We start from the raw sequence: 20,413 nt of genomic DNA on the forward strand, positions 1-20,413 counted from the left end.
GAAGGGACCTGGGCTTGATGGGACCAGACAGAGCCTTGTGGAAGTTTCCACCCACTGGCAGAAGTCCCCTGTATCCATCACTTTTTGGCATCTGTAAGCCCCAAGAGAGGAAGCCCAGCCCCTGTCTGAGATGGAGAGAAAGCTTCACATTTGAGTGTTTGTGTTTGGGAGGGGAAGTGATAGAGTTTCAGACATAAAAACACTAACACACACACACGTAAACACAAGTACACACACGTCTACTATGTCTAGGCAATTATTTTAACTTGCTTTTTCCTCCAGGAGCACTATATTTTGTACATATTTCAAAAGTAGTAAGTATATGTGTATGTCTTTGTCAATCTGTTTATAAACATCTTCTCTCAAAATTATTTCCTTAATGTTTTTCCTAATATAACATTTCAAACAATAAGTGAATATGTATTTATAAAATAAAGTTTTCTGGGATCTTTCCCCTTCCAAACCTCATCAAAAGGTACAAAAGAGTGCCTGTCAATAGATTGGTAGATATTCTCCAGATGTATTTATCCATAGGTGGAGTATTGTACTTGCAGATAAACAAATACGTGTTCACACTCACACATTCTTCAAAATTATAATCATGTTATACATACTCGCCTTTAGCCTGCTTTCCCATTTAATGTTATTCATCTTATTACATGCATTTCATTGGTTACTCTGGTTTTGGCATTTAAAAGTATTTTTGTGCATGTACATTTTTAAGCGAATTCTTCGTTGCTGTCCTCTGTCCATCTCTCTGTTGGTTAATATGTGTGCTTCCTATTTCAAGCCAGTCACTTTCAGCTTTCCTAGGTATTTGCTAGGTGTCACTCTGTTGCTCTCCAGAGTGTCTCTACACTCACCATGGCACCTGTTAGTTCTCCTTTCCCAAATCATGCATCCAAAGGGGAGATTGTGTTCTTGGTTCCAAACATAATTCTTGGAGTCAGGCAAACAGGCCAGATGATAGTGGCTCTGTCTCTTAGTAGTCTTGTGAACCTCGAAACATTCTTAACCTCCTTGAGCTTCACCTTCCTGATGTGTAAAAGGAAGTCTTGACTCCTGCCTCAGGGGAGCATTGTGAGGAGTTCAAGGGGAACCGCCCTCAAGATCCCAGCACTGTATTTCATATAACCCACATCACCAATGTTTGCTGCCTTCCCATCCCATCTATTTCGATCTTTGACAGGGATGAGGTTACTTACCTCAATAATATTACCATATTTTAGTGAGTATTTGCAATGTAAGAAGAAGAAGAAGGGAACCACACACTCCTCTATATAATGTAGGAATTTCAGGGCCGTCTCTGTGATATGCAGGGTAATGGAGCTGGGCTGGGGGGACAGTCCTCACCCTTCCTATGGAGTAATTGTGCTTTTCCTGTCCTCTGTTGGTACCCTCTATGTTCACGTCACGACTGCACTGACCTGAGGGTCTCGGACCTACTTGAAACTCCAGGAATAGGTGACTGTGGGTCTGCAGGGAGGGACAAGGTAGCAAGAGTCAGAGCTCCTGGGTCGCAGTGCCTGAGCCACCCAAAGGTGTGTTCCTTCCCCTGCTGTGACCTGCACTGTCACACTGGTGTTCACTGAGCATCTGTCTCCCTTCACACCTCACAGGACCCAGGGGCTGCACAGGTCATGGTAATCGTTTCACATTCCAGGTCCTTGTGGTGTTATGGACTAAGGTGCAGGTAGATTGTCCACTCACCTGGGAAAATCTGCATTGCCTCCCCTGGGGGGCCAACCAATTCAGGACCATTCTGCTGCCAGGGTTCTCTAGCCAAAAGACTACCAGGAACACATCTGTAGCCAAAGTTGAGCATTTTACTCATTACACTTTGACAGAATGCACCCTGTGGATTCTTTAAGAGGACATTAGGGACAATGAAGGGCTTCCCTGGTGGCGCAGTGGTTAAGAACCCGCCTGCCAATGCAGGGGACATGGGTTTGAGCCCTGGTCCAGGAAGATCCCACATGCCGCGGAGCAACTAAGCCCGCGAGCCACAACTACTGAGCCCATGTGCCACAACTACTGAAGCCCGCGCACCTAGAGCCCATGCTCCGCAACAAGAGAAGCCACCACAGTGAGAAGCCTGAGCACCACAACAAAGAGTAGCCCACGCTCGCCTCAACTAGAGAAAGCCTGTGCGCAGAAACGAAGACCCGACACAGCCATAAATAAATAAATAAAGTATTATAAGATTTGGACTTGTGTTAGGTGATTTTGAAAAGGGTTCATGTTGCTCCATGTTGAGTGCTGTCAGGAAGTGGGAGTAATTCTATGAATGGGTATATTAATAAATTTTGTCTGAAATGAGAGAACAATAGACCAATACTAAAGCTATAATTGGTAAAGAAGTATCAGTCACTCACATTCACCATCAGAAGAGGGTGTTTGGTCATTTTTGTAGTTTGCTTGGTGATCTTTTCTCCCCCAGCATTATTGAGATACAATTGACATAACATTGTGTAAGTTTAAGGTTCACAGCATGAAGATTTGATATATGAACATATTGTGAAATGATTACCACAGTAAGGTTAGTTAACACGTACATCAGTCTCACAGTTACCATTCTTTGTGTGTGGCAAGAATATTTAAAATCTACTCTCTTAACAACTTCCAAGTATAGAGCACAGTATTGTTAACTATAGTCACCATGCTGCACATCAGATCTCCAGAACTTATTAATCTTATAAACGAAGTTTGTAACCTTTGATCACCATCACCCATTTCCCCCACCTCCAGCCCCTGGCAACCACCAGTCTACTCTCTGTTTCTATAAATTTGGTTTTTTTAGATTTTACATATAAGTGAGATCATACAATATTTGTCTTTCTCTGAGTTATTTCACTTAGCATAATGCCCTCAAGGTTCATCCATGTTGTTGCAAATAGCAGGAATTCCTTCTTTCTCTTGGCTGAATAATATTACACTATATATATGTATATATGGCATTTTCTTTATCCATTCATTTGTTGATGGACACTTAGCTTCTCTGAATTACACGCTCCAATTGCTGTCTGTGGAAAAACTCTGCATTTCCATTGCTGAACTGACCTGTGTCCCCAGTATCACCCTCAAAAGTGGAAGAGTGAATTTTATGTGAGTATTCGGATAAGATATTTGAAAACTTCAGCATCTTAAGTCCACTGTGTGATGCTACAGCCTATGAAACATTGTGAGCTCACAGTCTTTGGTCCCCTTTCACATGAAAAATGTGTCGGAGATGGTAAAGGTGGTGCAGTTACTAGATGCCTAGTGATAATCACACCAGTAGGGTATGTCTGAGACTTCTCACGTGAAATGAAGTTTAAGCTGAGATCTGAGCCTAAGGAGACTTTAGCCAGCAGAAGAGGAGAGGGTGGAGACTAGCCAGATGTAACAGGAAGGAAATACCCTGTAACCTGGTTCATCCCTTTGGAAAATCCAGAGTGGCAATCCCTTACCCAGAAGTTTGTCACGCTGGGAAAAACTTTGTGAAACTTAACAGGACAGTTGTAGAAAGTACCTGAACCCCTTCTGCCCTCCTTGCTCCCACCTCAGGCCTTTACTGACCGCCAGCCCTCTAAGAGGAGTCCTATATTATTACTATGATTTCTATCTGTGAAACCATAGAGAAGAAGAAAGTCATTAGGTAAAGCAATTTGAGCATGATTTTATTTTACATGTTCTTCCACCACTCGCAATGCAAGGTAACTTTTAATAAATTTTTCTTTCTTTCTTTCTTTCTTTTTTTTTAACTGATAGTAAGATCAAGGTTTCATTTCTTTTTTTTTTAACATCTTTATTGGAGTATAATTGCTTTACAATGGTGTGTTAGTTTCTGCTTTATAACAAAGTGAATCAGCTATACATATACATATATCCCCATATCTCTTCCCTCTTGCATCTCCCTCCCTCCCACCCTCCCTATCCCACCCTTCTAGGTGGTCACAAAGCACCTAGAGAGATTTTTCTTTCCCTTTCCCAAATAACATTTTTCACTGGAGAAAATTCAGAAATTGGAGGTCTGTGCCACCTGGTGAGCATATCTGGAATGGCAGCTTGGATGTCACATAGCAAGAAGCCTTGGAAGGAGGAAGGGAGCAAGGTGCCCATCGGACGGAAATATCTGGAAGATATTGTGGCAAATGAAGCATTAAGGGTGAGTCAGATCCCAGGTACATTAAATCTATTGGCAATAATTTTTCTTCAGCCCCTTCCTCCCAATCGTGACAGGAAATATATATATGTGTGTGATTGAGAGACAAGGGTAATGTGAAAAAAATATATAGATTTCGATATATACAGTTAAGCCACATATATACATATTATTTTTGCAATGAAATTCCCAACCGGGTATATATCATAATGTTATAAAATTGTACATCAGCTATTTTTCTGATTTCAAATTAATATTTTTATTTCAAAAGCTAATGAAGTGCAGGAATGTGTATTTACTAGAAAAAATATTTTTCTATATTTTTTCATCTTGTTACATAGCAAGATGTACATCCTTGCTAATTTAGATTATATTCCCCAGATATATTTCTCTGTGAATAGTACTATATAAGTATGTTTACATGAACATATATATACTTTGAAATTTTGCTCAATACACACACACACATATATATATACACTGTTCTTCATATGTTACATATGTTTATGTATTTATATATGTATATGTAAATATATGTACACACATACATACATGCATATATAGTTGTTTAATCTTTATATGTTTGTAATGCATATTTCTTATTTAAATTATTTCAATAGACTTTGAATGACACACTTTTACTAATCAGATTTATTAATATAATAGAATATTAAACATTTGCTTTTAAAATATTTTTCCTATAATTCACATGCCTTTATATGTGAGATTTTTATTAGGGATAGACAAAAAATTTTTTCTAACTTCACCTAAATTTCTCTAATAAGTTTGTAACAGAGTTAAAAGCTTTTTTGGGTCACATATGTAGTTTTTTTTTTTAACATCTTTATTGTAGTATAATTGCTTTACAATGGTGTGTTAGTTTCTGCTGTGTAAAAAAGTGAATCAGCTATACGTATACATATATCCCCATATCCGCACCCTCTTGCGTCTCCCTCCGATCCTCCCTATCCCACCCTTCTAGGTGGTCACAAAGCACAGAGCTGATCTCCCTGTGCTATGCGGCTGCTTCCCACTAGCTATCTATTTTACATTTGGTAGTGTATAAATGTCCCTGCCACTCTCTCACTTCATCCCAGCTTCCCCTTCCCCTTCCCGTGTCCTCATGTCCATTCTCTCTGTCTGCGTCTTTATTCCTGTCCTGCCCGTAGGTTCTTCAGAACCTTTTTTCTTTTTTTTAGATTCCACATATATGTGTTAGCATATGGTTTTTGTTGTTCTCTTTCTGACTTACTTCACTCTGTATGACAGACTCTAGGTCCATCCACCTCATTACAAATAACTCAATTTCGTTTCTTATTATGGCTGAGTAATATTCCACTGTATATATGTGCCACATCTTCTTTATCCATTCATCTGTCGATGGACACTTAGGTTGCTTCCATGTCCTGGCTATTGTAAATAGAGCTGCAATGAACATTGTGGTACGTGACTCTTTTTGAATTATGGTTTTCTCAGGGTATATGCCCAGTAGTGGGATTGCTGCGGCACATGGTAGTTCTATTTTTAGTTTTTTAAGGAACCTCCATACTGTTCTCCATAGTGGCTGTATCAATTTACATTCCCACCAACAGTGCAAGAGGGTTCCCTTTCATCCACACACTCTCCAGCATTTATTGTTTGTAGATTTTTGATGATGGCCATTCTGATTGGTGTGAGGTGATACCACATTGTAGTTTTGATTTGCATTTCTCTAATGATTAATGATGTTGAGCATCCTTTCATGTGTTTGTTGGCAATCTGTCTATCTTCTTTGGAAAAATGCCTATTTAGGTTTTCTGCCCGTTTTTGGATTGGGTTGTTTGTTTGTTTGATATTGAGCTACATGAGCTGCTTGTAAATTTTGGAGATTAATCCTTTGTCAGTTGCTTCATTTGCAAATAATTTCTCCCATTCAGAGGATTGTCTTTTCATCTTGTTTATGGTTTCCTTTGCTGTGCAAAAGCTTTTAAGTTTCATTAGGTCCCATTTGTTTATTTCCATTTCTCTAGGAGATGGGTCAAAAAGGACCTTGCTGTGATTTACATCATAGAGTGTTCTGCCTATGTTTTCCTCTGAGAGCTTTATAGTGTCTGGCCTTACATTTCGGTCTTTAATCCATTTTGAGTTTATTTTTCTGTATGGTATTAGGGAGTGTTCTAATTTCATACTTTTACATGTAGCTGTCCAGTTTTCCCAGCACCACTTATTAAAGAGGCTGTCTTTTCTCCACTGTATATTCTTGCCCCCTTTATCAAAAATAAGGTGACCATATGTGCGTGGGTTTATCTCTGGGCTTTATATCCTGTTCCATTGATCAATATTTCTGTTTTTGTGCCATTACCATACTGTCTTGATTACTGTAGCTTTGTAGTATAGTCAGAAGTCAGGGAGCCGGATTCCTCCAGCTCCGTTTTTCTTTCTCAAGATTGCTTTGGCTATTCGGGGCCTTTTGTGTTTCCATACAGATTTTGAAATTTTTTGTTCTAGTTCTGTGAAAAATGCCATGAGTGGTTTGATAGGGATTGCATTGAATCTGTAGATTGCTTTGGGTAGTATAGTCATTTTCACAATGTTGATTCTTCCATCCAAGAACGTGGTATATCTCTCCATCTGTTTGTATCATCTTTAATTTCTTTCATCAGTGTCTTATAGTTTTCTGCATACAGGTCTTTTGTCTCCTTAGGTAGGTTTATTCCTAGGTATTTTATTCTTTTTGTTGCAATGGTAAATGGGAGTGTTTTCTTAATTTCACTTTCAGATTTTTCATCATTAGTGTATAGGAATGCAAGAGATTTCTGTGCATTAATTTTGTATCCTGCTACTTTACCAAATTCATTGATTAGCTCTAGTAGTTTTCTGGTAGCATCTTTAGGATTCTCTATGTGTAGCATCATGTCATCTGCAAACAGTGACAGCTTTACTTTTTCTTTTCCGATTTGGATTCCTTTTATTTCTTTTTCTTCTCTCATTGTTGTGGCTTAAACTTCCAAAATTATGTTGAATAATAGCGATGAGAGTGAACAACCTTGTCTTCTTCCTGATCTTAGAGGAGATGGTTTCAGTTTTTCACCATTGAGAACAATGTTGGCTGTGGATTTGTCATATATGGCCTTTATTATGTTGAGGTAAGTTCCCTCTATGCCTACTCTCTGGAGGGTTTTTATCATAAATGGGTGTTGGATTTTGTCGAAAGCTTTTTATGCATCTATTGAGATGATCATATGGTTTTTCTCCTTCAATTTGTTAATATGGTTTATCACATTGGTTGATTTGCGTATACTGAAGAATCCTTGCATTCCTGGGTTGATCATGGTGTATGATCCATTTAATGTGCTGTTGGATTCTTTTTGCTAGTATTTTGTTGAGGATTTTTGCATCTGTGTTCATTAGTTATACTGGCCTGTGGCATCTTTGTCTGGTTTTGGTATCAGGGTGATGGTGGCCTCATAGAATGAGTTTGGGAATGTTCCTCCCTCTGCTATATTTTGGAAGACTTTGAGAAGTATAGGTGTTAGTTCTTCTCTGAATGTTTGATAGAATTCACCTGTGAAGCCATCTGGTCCTGGGCTTTTGTTTGTTGGAAGATTTTTAACCACTGTCTCAATTTCAGTGCTTGTGATTGGTCTGTTTATACATTCTATTTCTTCCTGGTTCAGTCTCAGAAGGTTGTGCTTTTCTAAGAATTTGTCCATTTCTTCCAGGTTGTCCATTTTATTGGCATATAGTTGCTTGTAGTAATCTCTCATGATCCTTTGTATTTCTGCAGTGTCAGTTGTTACTTCTCCTTTTTCATTTCTAATTCTATTGACTTGAGTCTTCTCCCTTTTTCTCTTGATGAATCTGGCTAATGGTTTATCAATTATGTTTATCTTCTCAAAGAACCAGCTTTTAGTTTTATTGATCTTTGCTATTGTTTCCTTCATTTCTTTTTCATTTATTTCTGATCTGATCTTTATGATTTCTTTCCTTCTACTAACTTTGGTGTTTTTTTGTTCTTCTTTCTCTAATTGCTTTAGGTGTAAGGTTAGGTTATTTATTTGAGATGCTTCTTGTTTCTTGAAGTAGGATTGTATTCCTATAAACTTCCCTCCTAGAACTGCTTTTGCTGCATCCCATAGGTTTTGGGTCGTCGTGTTTTCATTTTCATTTGTTTGTAGGTATTTTTTGATTTCCTCTTTGATTTCTTCAGTGATCTGTTGGTTATTTAGTAGTGTATTGTTTAGCCTCCATGTGTTTGTATTTTTTACAAATCTTTTCCTGTAATTGATATCTAATGTCATAACGTTGTGTTTGGAAGATACTTGATACGATCTCAGTTTTCTTAAATTTACCAAGGCTTGCTTTGTGACCCAAGATATGATCTATCCTGGAGAATGTTCCATGAGCACTTGAGAAGAAAGTGTATTCTGTTGTTTTTGGATGGAATGTCCTATAAATATCAATTAAGTCCATCTTGCTTAATGTATCATTTAAAGCTTGTGTTTCCTTATTTATTTTCATTTTGGATGATCTGTCCATTGGTGAAAGTGGGGTGGTAAAGGCCCCTACTTTGATTGTGTTACTGTCAATTTCCCCTTTAATGGCTCTTAGCATTTGCCTTATGTATTGAGGTGCTCCTATGTTGGGTGCATAAATATTTACAATTGTTATATCTTCTTCTTGGATTGATCCCTTGATCGTTATGTAGTGTCCTTCTTTGTCTCTTGTAATAGTTTTTATTTTAAAGACCATTTTGTCTGATATGAGTATTCCTCCTCCATCTTTCTTTTGATCTCTATTTGCATGGAATATTTCTTTCCATCCCCTCACTTTCAGTCTGTATGTGTCCCTAGGTCTGAAGTGGGTCTCTTGTAGACAGCATATATACGGGTCTTGTTTTTGTATCCATTCAGCCAGTCTATGTCTTTTGCTTGGAGCATTTAATCCATTTACATTTTAGGTAATTATTGATATGTATTTTCCCATTACCATTATCTTAATTGTTTTGGGTTTGTTATTGTAGGTCTTTTCCTTCTCTTGTGTTTCCTCCCTAGAGAAGTTCCTTTAGCATTCATTGTAAAGCTGGTTTGGTGGTGCTGAATTCTCTTAGTTTTTGCTCGTCTGTAAAGGTTTTACTTTCTCCGTCTAATCTGAATGAGATCCTTGATGCGTAGATTAATCTTGTTTGTAGGTTTTTCCCTTTCATCACTTTAAATATGTCCTTCCACTCCTTTCTGGCTTGCAGAGTTTCTGCTGAATGATCAGCTGTAAACCATAGGGGATTCCCTTGTATGTTATTTTTTGTTTTTCCCTTGCTGCTTTTAGTATTTTTTCTTTGTATTTAATGTTTGATAGTTTGATTAATATGTGTCTTGGCGTGTTTCTCTTTGGATTTATCCTGTATGGGACTGTGCACTTCCTGGATCTGACTGACTATTTTCTTTCCCATATTAGGGAATTTTTAAACTATAATCTCTTCAAATATTTTCTCAGTCCCTTTCTTTTTCTCCTCTTCTTCTGGGACCCCTATAATTTGAATGTTGGTGTGTTTAATGTTGTCCCAGAGGTCTCTGAGACTGTCCTCAATTCTTTTCATTCTTTTTTCTTTATTCTGCTCTGCGGTAGTTATTTCCACTATTTTATCTTCCAGGTCACTTATCCATTCTTCAGCTTCCGTTATTGTGCTATTGATTCCTTCTAGAAAATTTTTAATTTCATTTTTTGTGTTGTTCATCATTGTTTGTTTGCTCTTTAGTTCTTCTAGGTCCTTGTTAAACATTTCTTGTGTTTTCTCCATTCTGTTTCCAAGATTTTGGATCATCTTTCCTATCATTACTCTGAATTCTTTTTCATGTAGACTGTCTATTTCCTCTTCATTTGTTAGATCTGGTGGGTTTTTACTTTGCTCCTTCATCTGCTGTGTGTTTCTGTGTCTTCTCATTTTGCTTAACTTACTGTACTTGGGGTCTCCTTTTTGCAGTCTGCATGTTCATAGTTCCCGTTGTGTTTGGTGTCTACCCCCAGTGGCTAAGGTTGGTTCAGTGGGTTGTGTAGGCTTCCTGGTGGAGGGGACTGGTGCCTGTGTTCTGGTGGATGAGGCTGGATCTTGTCTTTCTGGTGGGCAGTTCCACGTCTGGTGGTGAGTTTTGAGGTGTCTGTGACCTTATTATGATTTTAGGCAGCCTCTCTGCTAATGGGTGTGGTTGTGTTCCTATCTTGCTAGTTGTTTGTCATAGAGTGTCCAGCACTGTAGCTTTCTGGTCATTTAGTGGAGCTGGGTCTTAGCATTGAGGTCTCTGAGAGAGCTTTCACCATTTGATATTACATGCAGCTGGGAGGTCTCTGGTGAACCAATGTCCTGAACTCGGCTCTCCCACCTCAGAAGCACAGGCCTGACACCTGGCCGGAGCACCAAGACCCTGTCAGCCACACAGCTCAGAAGAAAAGGGAGAAAAAAAGAAAGAAAGAAAAATAAAATAAAATAAAAGTTATTAAAATAAAAAATTATTAAAAATTTAAAAAATTATAAAGTAATAAAAAAAAGAAAGGAAAATAATAGGACAGACAGAACCCTGGGACAAATGGTAAAAGCAAAGCTATACAGACAAAATCACACAAAGAAGCATCCACATACACACTCACAAAAAGAAAAAAAGGAAATATATATATATATCTATATTTTAAAAAAGGAAGAGAGCAACGAAATCAATAAACAAATCTACCAATGATAATAAACTGTAAATACTAAACTAAGATAAGCTTAAAACTAGAAACAAATTAGATGCAGAAAGCAAACCCCAAGTCTACAGTTGCTCCCAATGTCTACCGCCTCAATTTTGGGATGATTTGATATCTATTCAGGTATTCCACAGATGCAGGGTACATCAAGTTGATTGTGGAGATTTAATCCGCTGCTCCTGAGACTGCCTGGAGAAATTTCCCTTTCTCTTCTTTTTTCGCACAGCTCCTGGGGTTCACCTTTGGATTTGGCCCGCCTCTGCATGTAGGTCGCCTGAGGCCGTCTGTTCTTCCCTCAGACAAGACGGGGTTAAAGTAGCAGCTATTAGGGGGCTCTGGCCCACTCAGGCAGGGGCACGTGAAGGAGGGGCTCTGAATGCAGGGCGAGCCTGTGGCAGCAGAGGCCAGCATGACATTGCAACAGCCTGAGGCACGCCATGTGTTCTCCTGGGGAAGTTGTCCCTGGATCAAGGGACCATGGCAGTGGCGGGCTGCACAGGCTCCTGGGAAGGGAGGTGTGGATAGCGACCTGTGCTTGCAAACAGGCTTCTTGTTTGCTGCAGCAGCAGCCTTGGCGTCTCATGCCCATCTCTGGAGTCCGCGCTGTTAGCCACGGCTCACGCCCATCTCTGGAGCTCGTTTAGGTGGTGCTCTGAATCCCCTCTCATGCACCCCGAATCAATGGTCTCTTGCCTCTCAGGCAGGTTCAGACATTTTCTCGGACTCCCTCCCAGCTAGCTGTGGCACACTAGCCCCCTTCAGGCTGTGTTCACGCAGCCAACCCCAGTCCTCTCCCTGGGATCTAACCTCCGAAGCCCGAGCCTCAGCTCCCAGCACCCACCCACCCACCCTGGCAGGTGAGCAGACAAGCCTCTTGGGCTAGTGAGTGCGGGTCAGCACCGATCCTCTGTGCAGGAATCTCTCCACTTTGCCCTCTGCACCCCTGTTGCTGTGCCCTCCTCCGTGGCTCCCAAGCTTCTCCCCCCACCCCCGTCCCCGTCTCCACCAGTGAAGGGGCTTCCTAGTGTGTGGAAACTTTTCCTCCTTCACAGTTCCCTCCCAGAGGTGCAGGTTCTGTCCCTATTCTTTTGTCTCTGTTTTCTCTTTTTACTTTTGCCCTACTGAGGTACGTGGGGAGTTTCTTGCCTTTTGGGAAGTCTGAGGTCTTCTGCCAGCGTTCAGTAGGTGTTCTGTAGGAGCTGTTCCCCATGTAGATGTATTTCTGATGTATTTGTGGGGAGGAAGGTTATCTCTATGTCTTACTTCTCCGCCATCTTGAAGGTCTCCTCCACATATGTAGTTTTGAATTCCCCTGGTGTCAATGCCATGCTGATAGGGTACTCAAACAACCTTCTTCCCCATGTCTTGGTCTTGAAGATAATGGAGATGAAATCCACTCCCTTAAGCCTGGAGGCCTGGGTATAGGGCCACGGGGATTGAACTGTCCTGGGGGATTTGTGCGGGACTCAGGTAGAAGCAGCGAGAAATTAACCTCCATGGAGGGAAGGATCTGATCATTTATGGAATTATTTTAGGTCAGAGGCACTTTACATGGTATCTAGTATAAGCCAACACATATTCAAATATTTTCCCCATTATTCACAAATGTAGAATTTGGTCTAAAGCTTTTTTCCATTTTGTCCTGCAGCCCTCAAGGCTTTGAGTCTAGAATTCCCAGTGGACCAGTATTTGATGCAATTTTCTGTATTACTCATTTTTTTCTATCATAGGTGTATTATTTTTAAATTTAAAAATCCATAAAAACTAATGCAATTTCTGTAGTGTCAAAAGAAAAAAAAATTAAAAGATTGAAAAGCTGGAAGTCAGTATTTCAAACAGTATTACAAATTTTGTGCTCATGTGCAAGAACGGAAAAGACTTTTATTAATCAGTAGAGAAAAGGACAAAAGATGACCACAAACAATTCGCCTAAAAAGCAAAATGCTTTTCCAAAAACATCTGGAAAGATGACCAAACACATTAACTGAGGAAATGAAAAACTGGAGCTGTCATGGTAAGTGAAAAACTCAGATTACAGAAAACCATATGTGATTACAAATTTTAGAAGTATGTATCGATAATGACATAACTACACAAATATTTTAAGTTAGGTATACACATTACCTAAAGAGAAGCACATCTGGAGAATATGCACCAATCCTTTTACATTGGATATATTTGATATCTGTGAGTCATGGTGAGGGGATCATATATATATGGAAGGTACAGAATAAGTTCATTTTTAAGTATAGATTTTTTAATGTTTAATATCTTGTGATTAGGAAAATTTGTTGAGAGAAACAACTGAAAATAATAACCAACTGACAAAAAAAGTTCACATATATTTGCCATGTTATCAAAATGTTCCCATGTTTTATAAAAAATAAAAAATTCCAGTTTTTGGCTTCACAGTTTATCTGTGTGGAGTGTGATTTTCTGTCTTACGCTTCATTTACCCCAAATGTTCACACTCTCATGTGCAGAGTTTTCTTCATCTCTCTCAGTGGCTGAACTTCCTCCCTCAGGAAGGATAGAGATCCAAGAAGGGATTGTGGACAAGGAGTGGAAAATTCCAGAAAGTACTGGAAAATTACAGAATTTTCGGGCTGATTCACTGGAGCCCAGGCTCCTCCCTCCTTCACTCGGCCTTGAAAGGCCTCTGGTCTGGAACGTTCAGAGCTACAATTCTGGCTTTGACCACTAGGGGCATCTATCTACATTAAGATAGATTTTTTTTTTTTTTAAAGGAAAAGACATTTGTTTTCTTCTACTATCATTCAAGTGACCCATCAAACTCTGTTTACTATTTCCTTTATATGTTCTAGGTCTGTTTCTAGCTTTTTGGATTGTGTTTTTTTTTCATTATCTCTCTAGGATGAACTGGTGTTAATTCCAGCCATTTGACTATTTTCAGAAAATTCAGTTACTTTGCACTAACTTAAGACAATCTCCCACATTACAGCAAGAATTTAGTAAATCTGTGCTTGGAGAAGTCATCTTCCATTCCGTGGAGCTCAATTCCAGTCTCTGTTTCCCCAGGTAGCATCTGAATGACCCTAGACAAGCTCCAGCACCTCAGTAAGCCTCAGCAACCTTGGAAAGTTGGTGATTCTGATATCAGAGTCCCCTTGTGAGGAATTCATGAAAGAATAGAGGCAATGTAGCAAGTACAGAGCCTGGCCTACAGCTGGCACACAGAGTTCTCTGGGTTTGCCGAATGAAGGAACACAATGTAGTGTAGCTGATCCAGAGTCTGGCATACAGAGCTCCCTGTGTTTGTAACCAGAAGTACCAAGGTCCCCTAAGCCTCCTGATTCCAGATGGCCTCCTCTGCAAGGGTGATACAGTTGGAAAGAGTTCCCTGGGTGTTAGGCTGGTAGCAAACTCAGGGGGCAGTAATTACAGGAAGTTAAGTCTCCTCTGGCCCCCAGGGCTCTCCTACTCTATGCCCTTGGGGAAGGGACTTCCTGTTAGGACTCCATCTTGTTTGTGTGGCTCTGACAAAGTGGTTTGGGGCTTGCACTCTCCTTCTTCGGCAGCCCTTCCTGATATTCTCCAAACCTCCAGCTCCAGACCCACAGATTCTCTTCACGAGCAGCCTGTGAGGAGGGCGGTGATAGACCACTGCCTTCAGGCCACCCCATGGGTGAGTTGGTCAGCATGAGACCTTGTCCTCAGATCCCCACAGGGCAGGAGGGGTTCTGGGTTCCCTCCCTAACCCCAACCCACAGGACCCCCAACAAGCTGACCCTCCTTTAGAGGAGGCATGCAGAGGGCTCAGGCTCACTATTTCCCACTCTCTTGAGGAAATGGGCCAAGTGGGCTCTGACACACCCATCCTGATTCCATGTGGAAAACCTCCCCTCTTATGGAAATGGCCATGGCTGAGGTGAATTATTTCCCCTGGCTAAGGAAAAGGCACAAGTCATGTGATCTTCTCAGGTCTAGGGTTTGGAGAGTAGGGAGGGTCACCTAGGTGGGGCGTGGGATTGTGTAAACTAATACTCCTTGGATTTATACGAGGTGGGGGAGGGGCAGAAAACCCACCATTACCACTGAATATTACATTAACTAGTCAGGGTAAATTGTATTAGTCCATAGAAGCTTACTGAGGCTTGCTTTGTTGCCCAGCATATGATCTATTCTGGAATGTTCGATGAGTAGTTGTTATGTGAATTGTTCTATGTCAATTAAATACATTTGTTAATATATTTAAGTCACATTTTAAAATCTCCTCCCTGTAGCTGAGTTTTTCTCTGCCACTTTATTGGTCACTCAGTGAGCTGTGTTAAAATTTCCCACTGTGACTGTGGGTTTCTCCATTTGCTGTTTATTTCTGTCGGTATTTGCTTTGCATATTTTGGCTTTGTCTTAAGACATGCAAACAAATTCAGAATTTTGTATTAATATCTCCTTATTGCATTGAACCTGTTATCACAAAGAAATCTCCTTCTTTCTCTAGTGATGCTTTTTTCTTTAAAGTGTACCTTTTCTTTTACTAATAGGGTTATACCAGCTTTCTGTAGGTTACTGTGGAAAAGGTATACATTTTGCCATTTTTTTTATTTTCAAATTTTCTAGATGATTAAAATTTGCATGTGTCTCTTTTCAGGAGCATTTGATGGAAGGTTTCTTGTCCAGTCTGATAATAGCTGTCTTTCTATTTGGAATATTTAGCCTGAATCTTTTTATGTAAAAATAGATGTAATTCGCTTTATGTATATCATGTTACTGTATATTTATTTTTGCCTCTTCTAAGTTCCTTTTCCTTTCCTTTCCTTTGAAAGGGTTAATATTTTGTAACTCTTAAATTGTCACTTCATGTGGCTATCTAGTTAAACATTCTTTTGCCATTCTGGTAGTGCTTACCCTTAATATTACAATGTACATTTTTGCCTTGTCACTGTCTCATATTAGTTAATTAGCTCTTTAGAACTCCTCAGACAATCATGGGACCTTGAGATACTTTGATTCCATATACTCCCTCCAAATTTATTGTCATGCATTTTCATTCTCTATATATTTAAATCCCCAGAAGAAATTATTATCATTGTGTTATATAATCAACACTTATTTAAATTTGCCTACATATTCACAAATTTCATTAGTCTTTCTTTCCTGTATCTATGTGCCTCCACGTGGGATGATATTTCTTCTGCCCAAGAAAGAGCCTATAATATTTCTTTTAGTTTGAGTCTTCTGGTCACAAATTTTCCGAGTTTTTGTTACAGGATGATGAAATGAATGCCTTTTCTTTAAGAATGTTTTTCTTTAAAGCATACTTTTTCTCCTGTTACAATAATACTGTTACACTGAGTTGATATCTTGTTACTTTTGGAAACTTCTCAACCAAGATCTCTTCAAATACCACTTCTCTCCTGCTCCCTCCCCTTCTTTCCGGGACTCACATTAACCATGTGTTAGCTATGTTCACTGCATCGCCTTTAATTACCTGCCCCTCGCTTTTGGTATTCTCCATGTTATGTCTCTCCAGGCTCCATTCTGGATCTTTTCATCAGACTTATCTTTCATATCTCTAATTCTTCCGTCAGGCAGGGAGGTCACCTTTGACCCTTGAACCATCACACCAGGGTAGATTTCAGGGTAGGTTTTATTGTGCTCCTAGAGCCGAGCAGAGAAGAGAGAGTTAGAGATGAAAAGCCACTTGTCCCAGGTCACATAACCTGAACCAAGCAGAGCAGGGACTAACATCACAGACTAAACCCTGGGTCCAGACCCTTTCCTCTGTGCTTGTTTTCTTCTTGGCTGTGAATGCTCCCCACCTCTCATTTCCTGAGAAGCAGAAACACAATGAAGTCTCTCAGCCTTTTTTTTTCTTCCTAACTATGATAATTTCCTATTTAGATTATGAAGTTGGTGATATTTCTTCATTAGCCGGATATTTACCCAGGAATTTTTCTGGTACTGAGACCATTGATGTGATATTCTCAATTTCAGGGTACAATAAGCAAGTTACCTCCTTACAAAGAAGAGCAAGACGCTGGCGTATTTACCAAAGAAGGTATAACAATTGGTCTGAACAAGTCAGGTCTGGTATTCATCCTTCATCCCAGCAACAACAAGATGGAGATCAAGCAACAAGTGATGTTCACAAGGATACTGGAGTAAGATAGTAAGTGACGAGGCAGCATGGCTGACAAGTATCAACCAGTGAAAAACAAAACCTTGTAGTTAAATATGTCATTCTTCTCTCTAACCTGGAAGAGTGAGGAATGATGGGATCAGGTTAATGGTTGAGCAATCTTTATTGTAGCTCTGCTATCATTGGGGAAAATGTAGAGAAGACTTCCCAAGACTATACGGACCACTTTCTTCTCTCCACTTCCCCACAGTGCTCCCTATGCCATTCCATCCTGTCATCGGAGAGGCAATTTTCAGAAACAAGACGAAACCCATGTTAACAAGGAGACAGAGCAAAAGCCTCCAGAGAGACGAATGGAGAGAAACAGGCAGGATGAGACCTTGGGGAGCTGGTTCAAGACCACAGTGAGTGTGCTGGCTAAATGGACCTAACATGTAGAAGAAGATGACAGAGGGAGTCATGTCGGGCGCGTGTAGAGATGCTGGGAACTTTTCTCTCGTGGCAGTGGAATTGGTAATCTGTCTTGTTATTACTAGGAGTTAACTTCCTAGATCATGTGAGGGCAGGTTCAGAGAAGCAACATAAAGGGAGCAGACTGACTGCAGGGAGCATGGGAGAGGCTGTCTAAAAGCACAGGAGGAAACTACTGCCAAGGAGATGGAGCGACTTCACACCAGAAGACGCAGTTTGGCTCAAGCTGAGTGGGGGAGGAGGTTGAGTCTCTGGGGTCCTTGTCAGAGGGGCAGGCCAGGTCTGCCTTAGGTAGGATCTCTTAGAACTTTATAAAAGTAAGTACATGTGAAAGATATGAAGTCGATTATTTCAGGAAAAGTATTTAAATGGAAAGAAAGGGTATTTAGGAAGTCCATGTCTGGTGTAAAAGTTAGCGATAACAGATATTGTCCTATCTTAAGAAATTACCTGAAGCCTGAAAAAAGGTCCTAAAGCAAGACACAGCTGGGTCTTATCTTAACCTTGGATTCCATTGTATCAGTTTTCTTTCCCCAATTATTTCTTTGGCTCCTAGATTCCCTTCGGTATTCAATATGATGAGAAGTGGCTGCTGAATTTGATTCAGAAGCAATGCAGTGTCCCCTTCACCCCAGTCGAAGTAAGAGAGGACATGGAGGCCCATGAGAGGAAACGGGGTAGATGGCAGGCCCAGGTGAGAAAAGGCTCTGGTCTCATATTATGCTTCTCTTGTCACTCTCCCTACAGTTTCACTATGAGAAAATGCAGGCCCAGTTCTTCGTTGAGAATGCCAACATTGCCTTCGCACTGAAGAATGTCAACGGCAAGATTTACAATGAGGCTAATGAAAGGGTGTGTGTCAAGGGCATGAGCAGGGCTAGCTGGGGGCAAGAGGGCAGGACAGGGGCATGGTCTTGCTTGATCCCAGGGCTCAGATTTCCTGGAGCTTACCCAGCCCCTCTTGTGTTCTCAACAGATATCTATCTTTGTTGATCCCTGTGATGCACCCCACTCTGTGCTGAAGGAGCTGAGGTCAGAAAAGGTGGAGCAGATAAAGGTAATGCAGACTCAACACAACCTGTGCACTCACAGCCAGACCCACCTATTGCCCCCGATCACCACCTCAGACTCAGAGCCCCTGAACCCCATCCCTAACTCTGCAGCTGCCCGTGAAGGAACAACATGATGCCTCCCAGCAATCTCTTGACATCCAGAGGCTCTGCTCTGACCCTGGTATGGCTACAGCAGTAATTGTAGAGCAGGTGAGGGCAGAGGGGTCTAGCTGGGAAGGATACTCAGGAATGGTAACTCGGGGAGGGGTTGGTGCTGGAGCTGTACCAGCCAGGAGCCTCTCAGCCTCTGTTTCCCTCCTCCTGGCTTCCTGGAGACTTGATGACCCGTGATACTGGAATGGCGCGAAACCCTAGAAATGGCATGGCCGCCTCCCTGCAGATCCATCCAGGGAATATGCCCAAGGTGAGGACCTTAGACCCAATGTTGGGGCTGGTGGTGATGGTGGGAGAGATTAGGTAGAAGAGGCAGATTGGTCTCAGGTATCCCCTGCTGGGGTCCTCACTCTAACTCTTTCCTCATCATAGCTTTTGCCCTTGGACCTGAGCAATAAGAAACCCTACCAGCTGCATGGCCTGTCCAACACTATGCCGAATGCTTCCAACACCAAGAACTTGAACCTCTCCAACACTGAGGTGAGGTGTGGTACCCAGATCCATCTTTGAAGGGAAGGTGGGAAGGCTCATGTGATGGTGACAGAGGAAGGGAAATGGATTTGTAGGAAAAGGAAGGGACTAGGGGTGCACGGCCATCTTGGCTCTGTTTCTCTGGCCCATGTGGTTCCTCCTCATAATCACAGGTGAAGTCTGCAGGGGAGATGGACAAGGGTGAGCGGCTGGAGCCAGAAGGGATGTGTGCAGACAGAAACCCCCTGTGCACCACCTTCCCTGACAAGTCAACCAACATAAGGTCAGATGTACCCTCTGTAACCCACTGGGAGCCTGAGCTACTCCCGAAAGTGCCTGTTTGCAAGGGGCAGCTGACATGGACCTCAGGGAGGACTACAGGCCCTATGCTCTCCTCTCTGCATCACAAAGTTGACAAAGTTTCAACCAACATCCAATGGGCCCCCAGCCCAATATCTGCATATTTTACATTCTTACCTGCTGTGTCTGAGCCATTCTGGGGCAGGTGAAGAGCTGCAAAAGGGGCACCGTTTCCCCTTTCTTCTCTCTTCTTCCCTTACCCCCACCACGGGAGAGCTTCTTTCCCTTCCCTTTGTTTTCTCACTCTCCCTTGCCTCTAGGCCCGAATGTCTCTGTCATCTCTCCCCTCGTACCTTCACTCCCTTTCTGTCTTCATCCCCCTTCATCTCCCTCCCTGCCTCCTGAGCCCCACCTCACTCACCTCCCTGCCCCAGCATCCTGGGCCATCCATGGGGGGAGTCCAGGTCTTGGTCCAGGTCTTGGCAGAGTGCTGGACCCCCAGTGAGGTAGCAGAGCCTCGGGCACACACCCCATTCCCTCTTCTCTCCACAGCCTTCAGTGGGGCCCTGGAGGAAGGAGGGGAGGGGAAGGAAGCCCTGCAGCATGGGTTTGAAATGCTGGTCCTTGTGGCACTGGAGAAGAGAGTCCGGGCAGTCTGTGGGGGAGCTACCCAGGGGAAGGAGAGGAAGGGAGGGAGGGAGGCGGGGAGGGAGGTAGGGCATGCTCTCCCTCTGTGTCAGTCGATGGGGGACGTGTTCAGGGCCCTGGAAGCCTGGGACACTGGGGTGTGGGTGTACTTGCTCCCATGAGGAGGAGGGTCACCACCATAGTTTCACTGACTTTTCTGTTTTGTCTTGATTTTGGCAGCTCCATCCTGGAATTGTTCCCCAAGTTACTAACCTTGGTAAGTGTATACCTTGTTCACTGACTCCTCTAACTGGCACTGACAGCACCCACAAACTACTCTGAACCCCGTTGGGT

At 41.7% G+C, this 20,413-nt stretch overlaps 1 protein-coding gene across 1 annotated transcript in view; it reads left to right on the forward strand.

The window, feature by feature from the left end:
* The window catches only part of LOC133081856 (nuclear RNA export factor 3-like), a 52,230-nt gene that overhangs the window by 29,005 nt on the left and 2,812 nt on the right, over nucleotides 1-20,413 (forward strand). The window contains 10 exon segments of the mRNA XM_061178185.1: nucleotides 16,820-16,994; nucleotides 17,215-17,368; nucleotides 17,992-18,075; nucleotides 18,183-18,287; nucleotides 18,412-18,492; nucleotides 18,599-18,668; nucleotides 18,823-18,911; nucleotides 19,034-19,141; nucleotides 19,306-19,415; nucleotides 20,300-20,336. Of these exon segments, the coding sequence (XP_061034168.1) occupies nucleotides 16,820-16,994; nucleotides 17,215-17,368; nucleotides 17,992-18,075; nucleotides 18,183-18,287; nucleotides 18,412-18,492; nucleotides 18,599-18,668; nucleotides 18,823-18,911; nucleotides 19,034-19,141; nucleotides 19,306-19,415; nucleotides 20,300-20,336 (1,013 nt within the window).

The sequence above is a fragment of the Eubalaena glacialis genome, chromosome X (assembly GCF_028564815.1).
Source record: "Eubalaena glacialis isolate mEubGla1 chromosome X, mEubGla1.1.hap2.+ XY, whole genome shotgun sequence".
NCBI lineage: Eukaryota > Metazoa > Chordata > Mammalia > Artiodactyla > Balaenidae > Eubalaena > Eubalaena glacialis.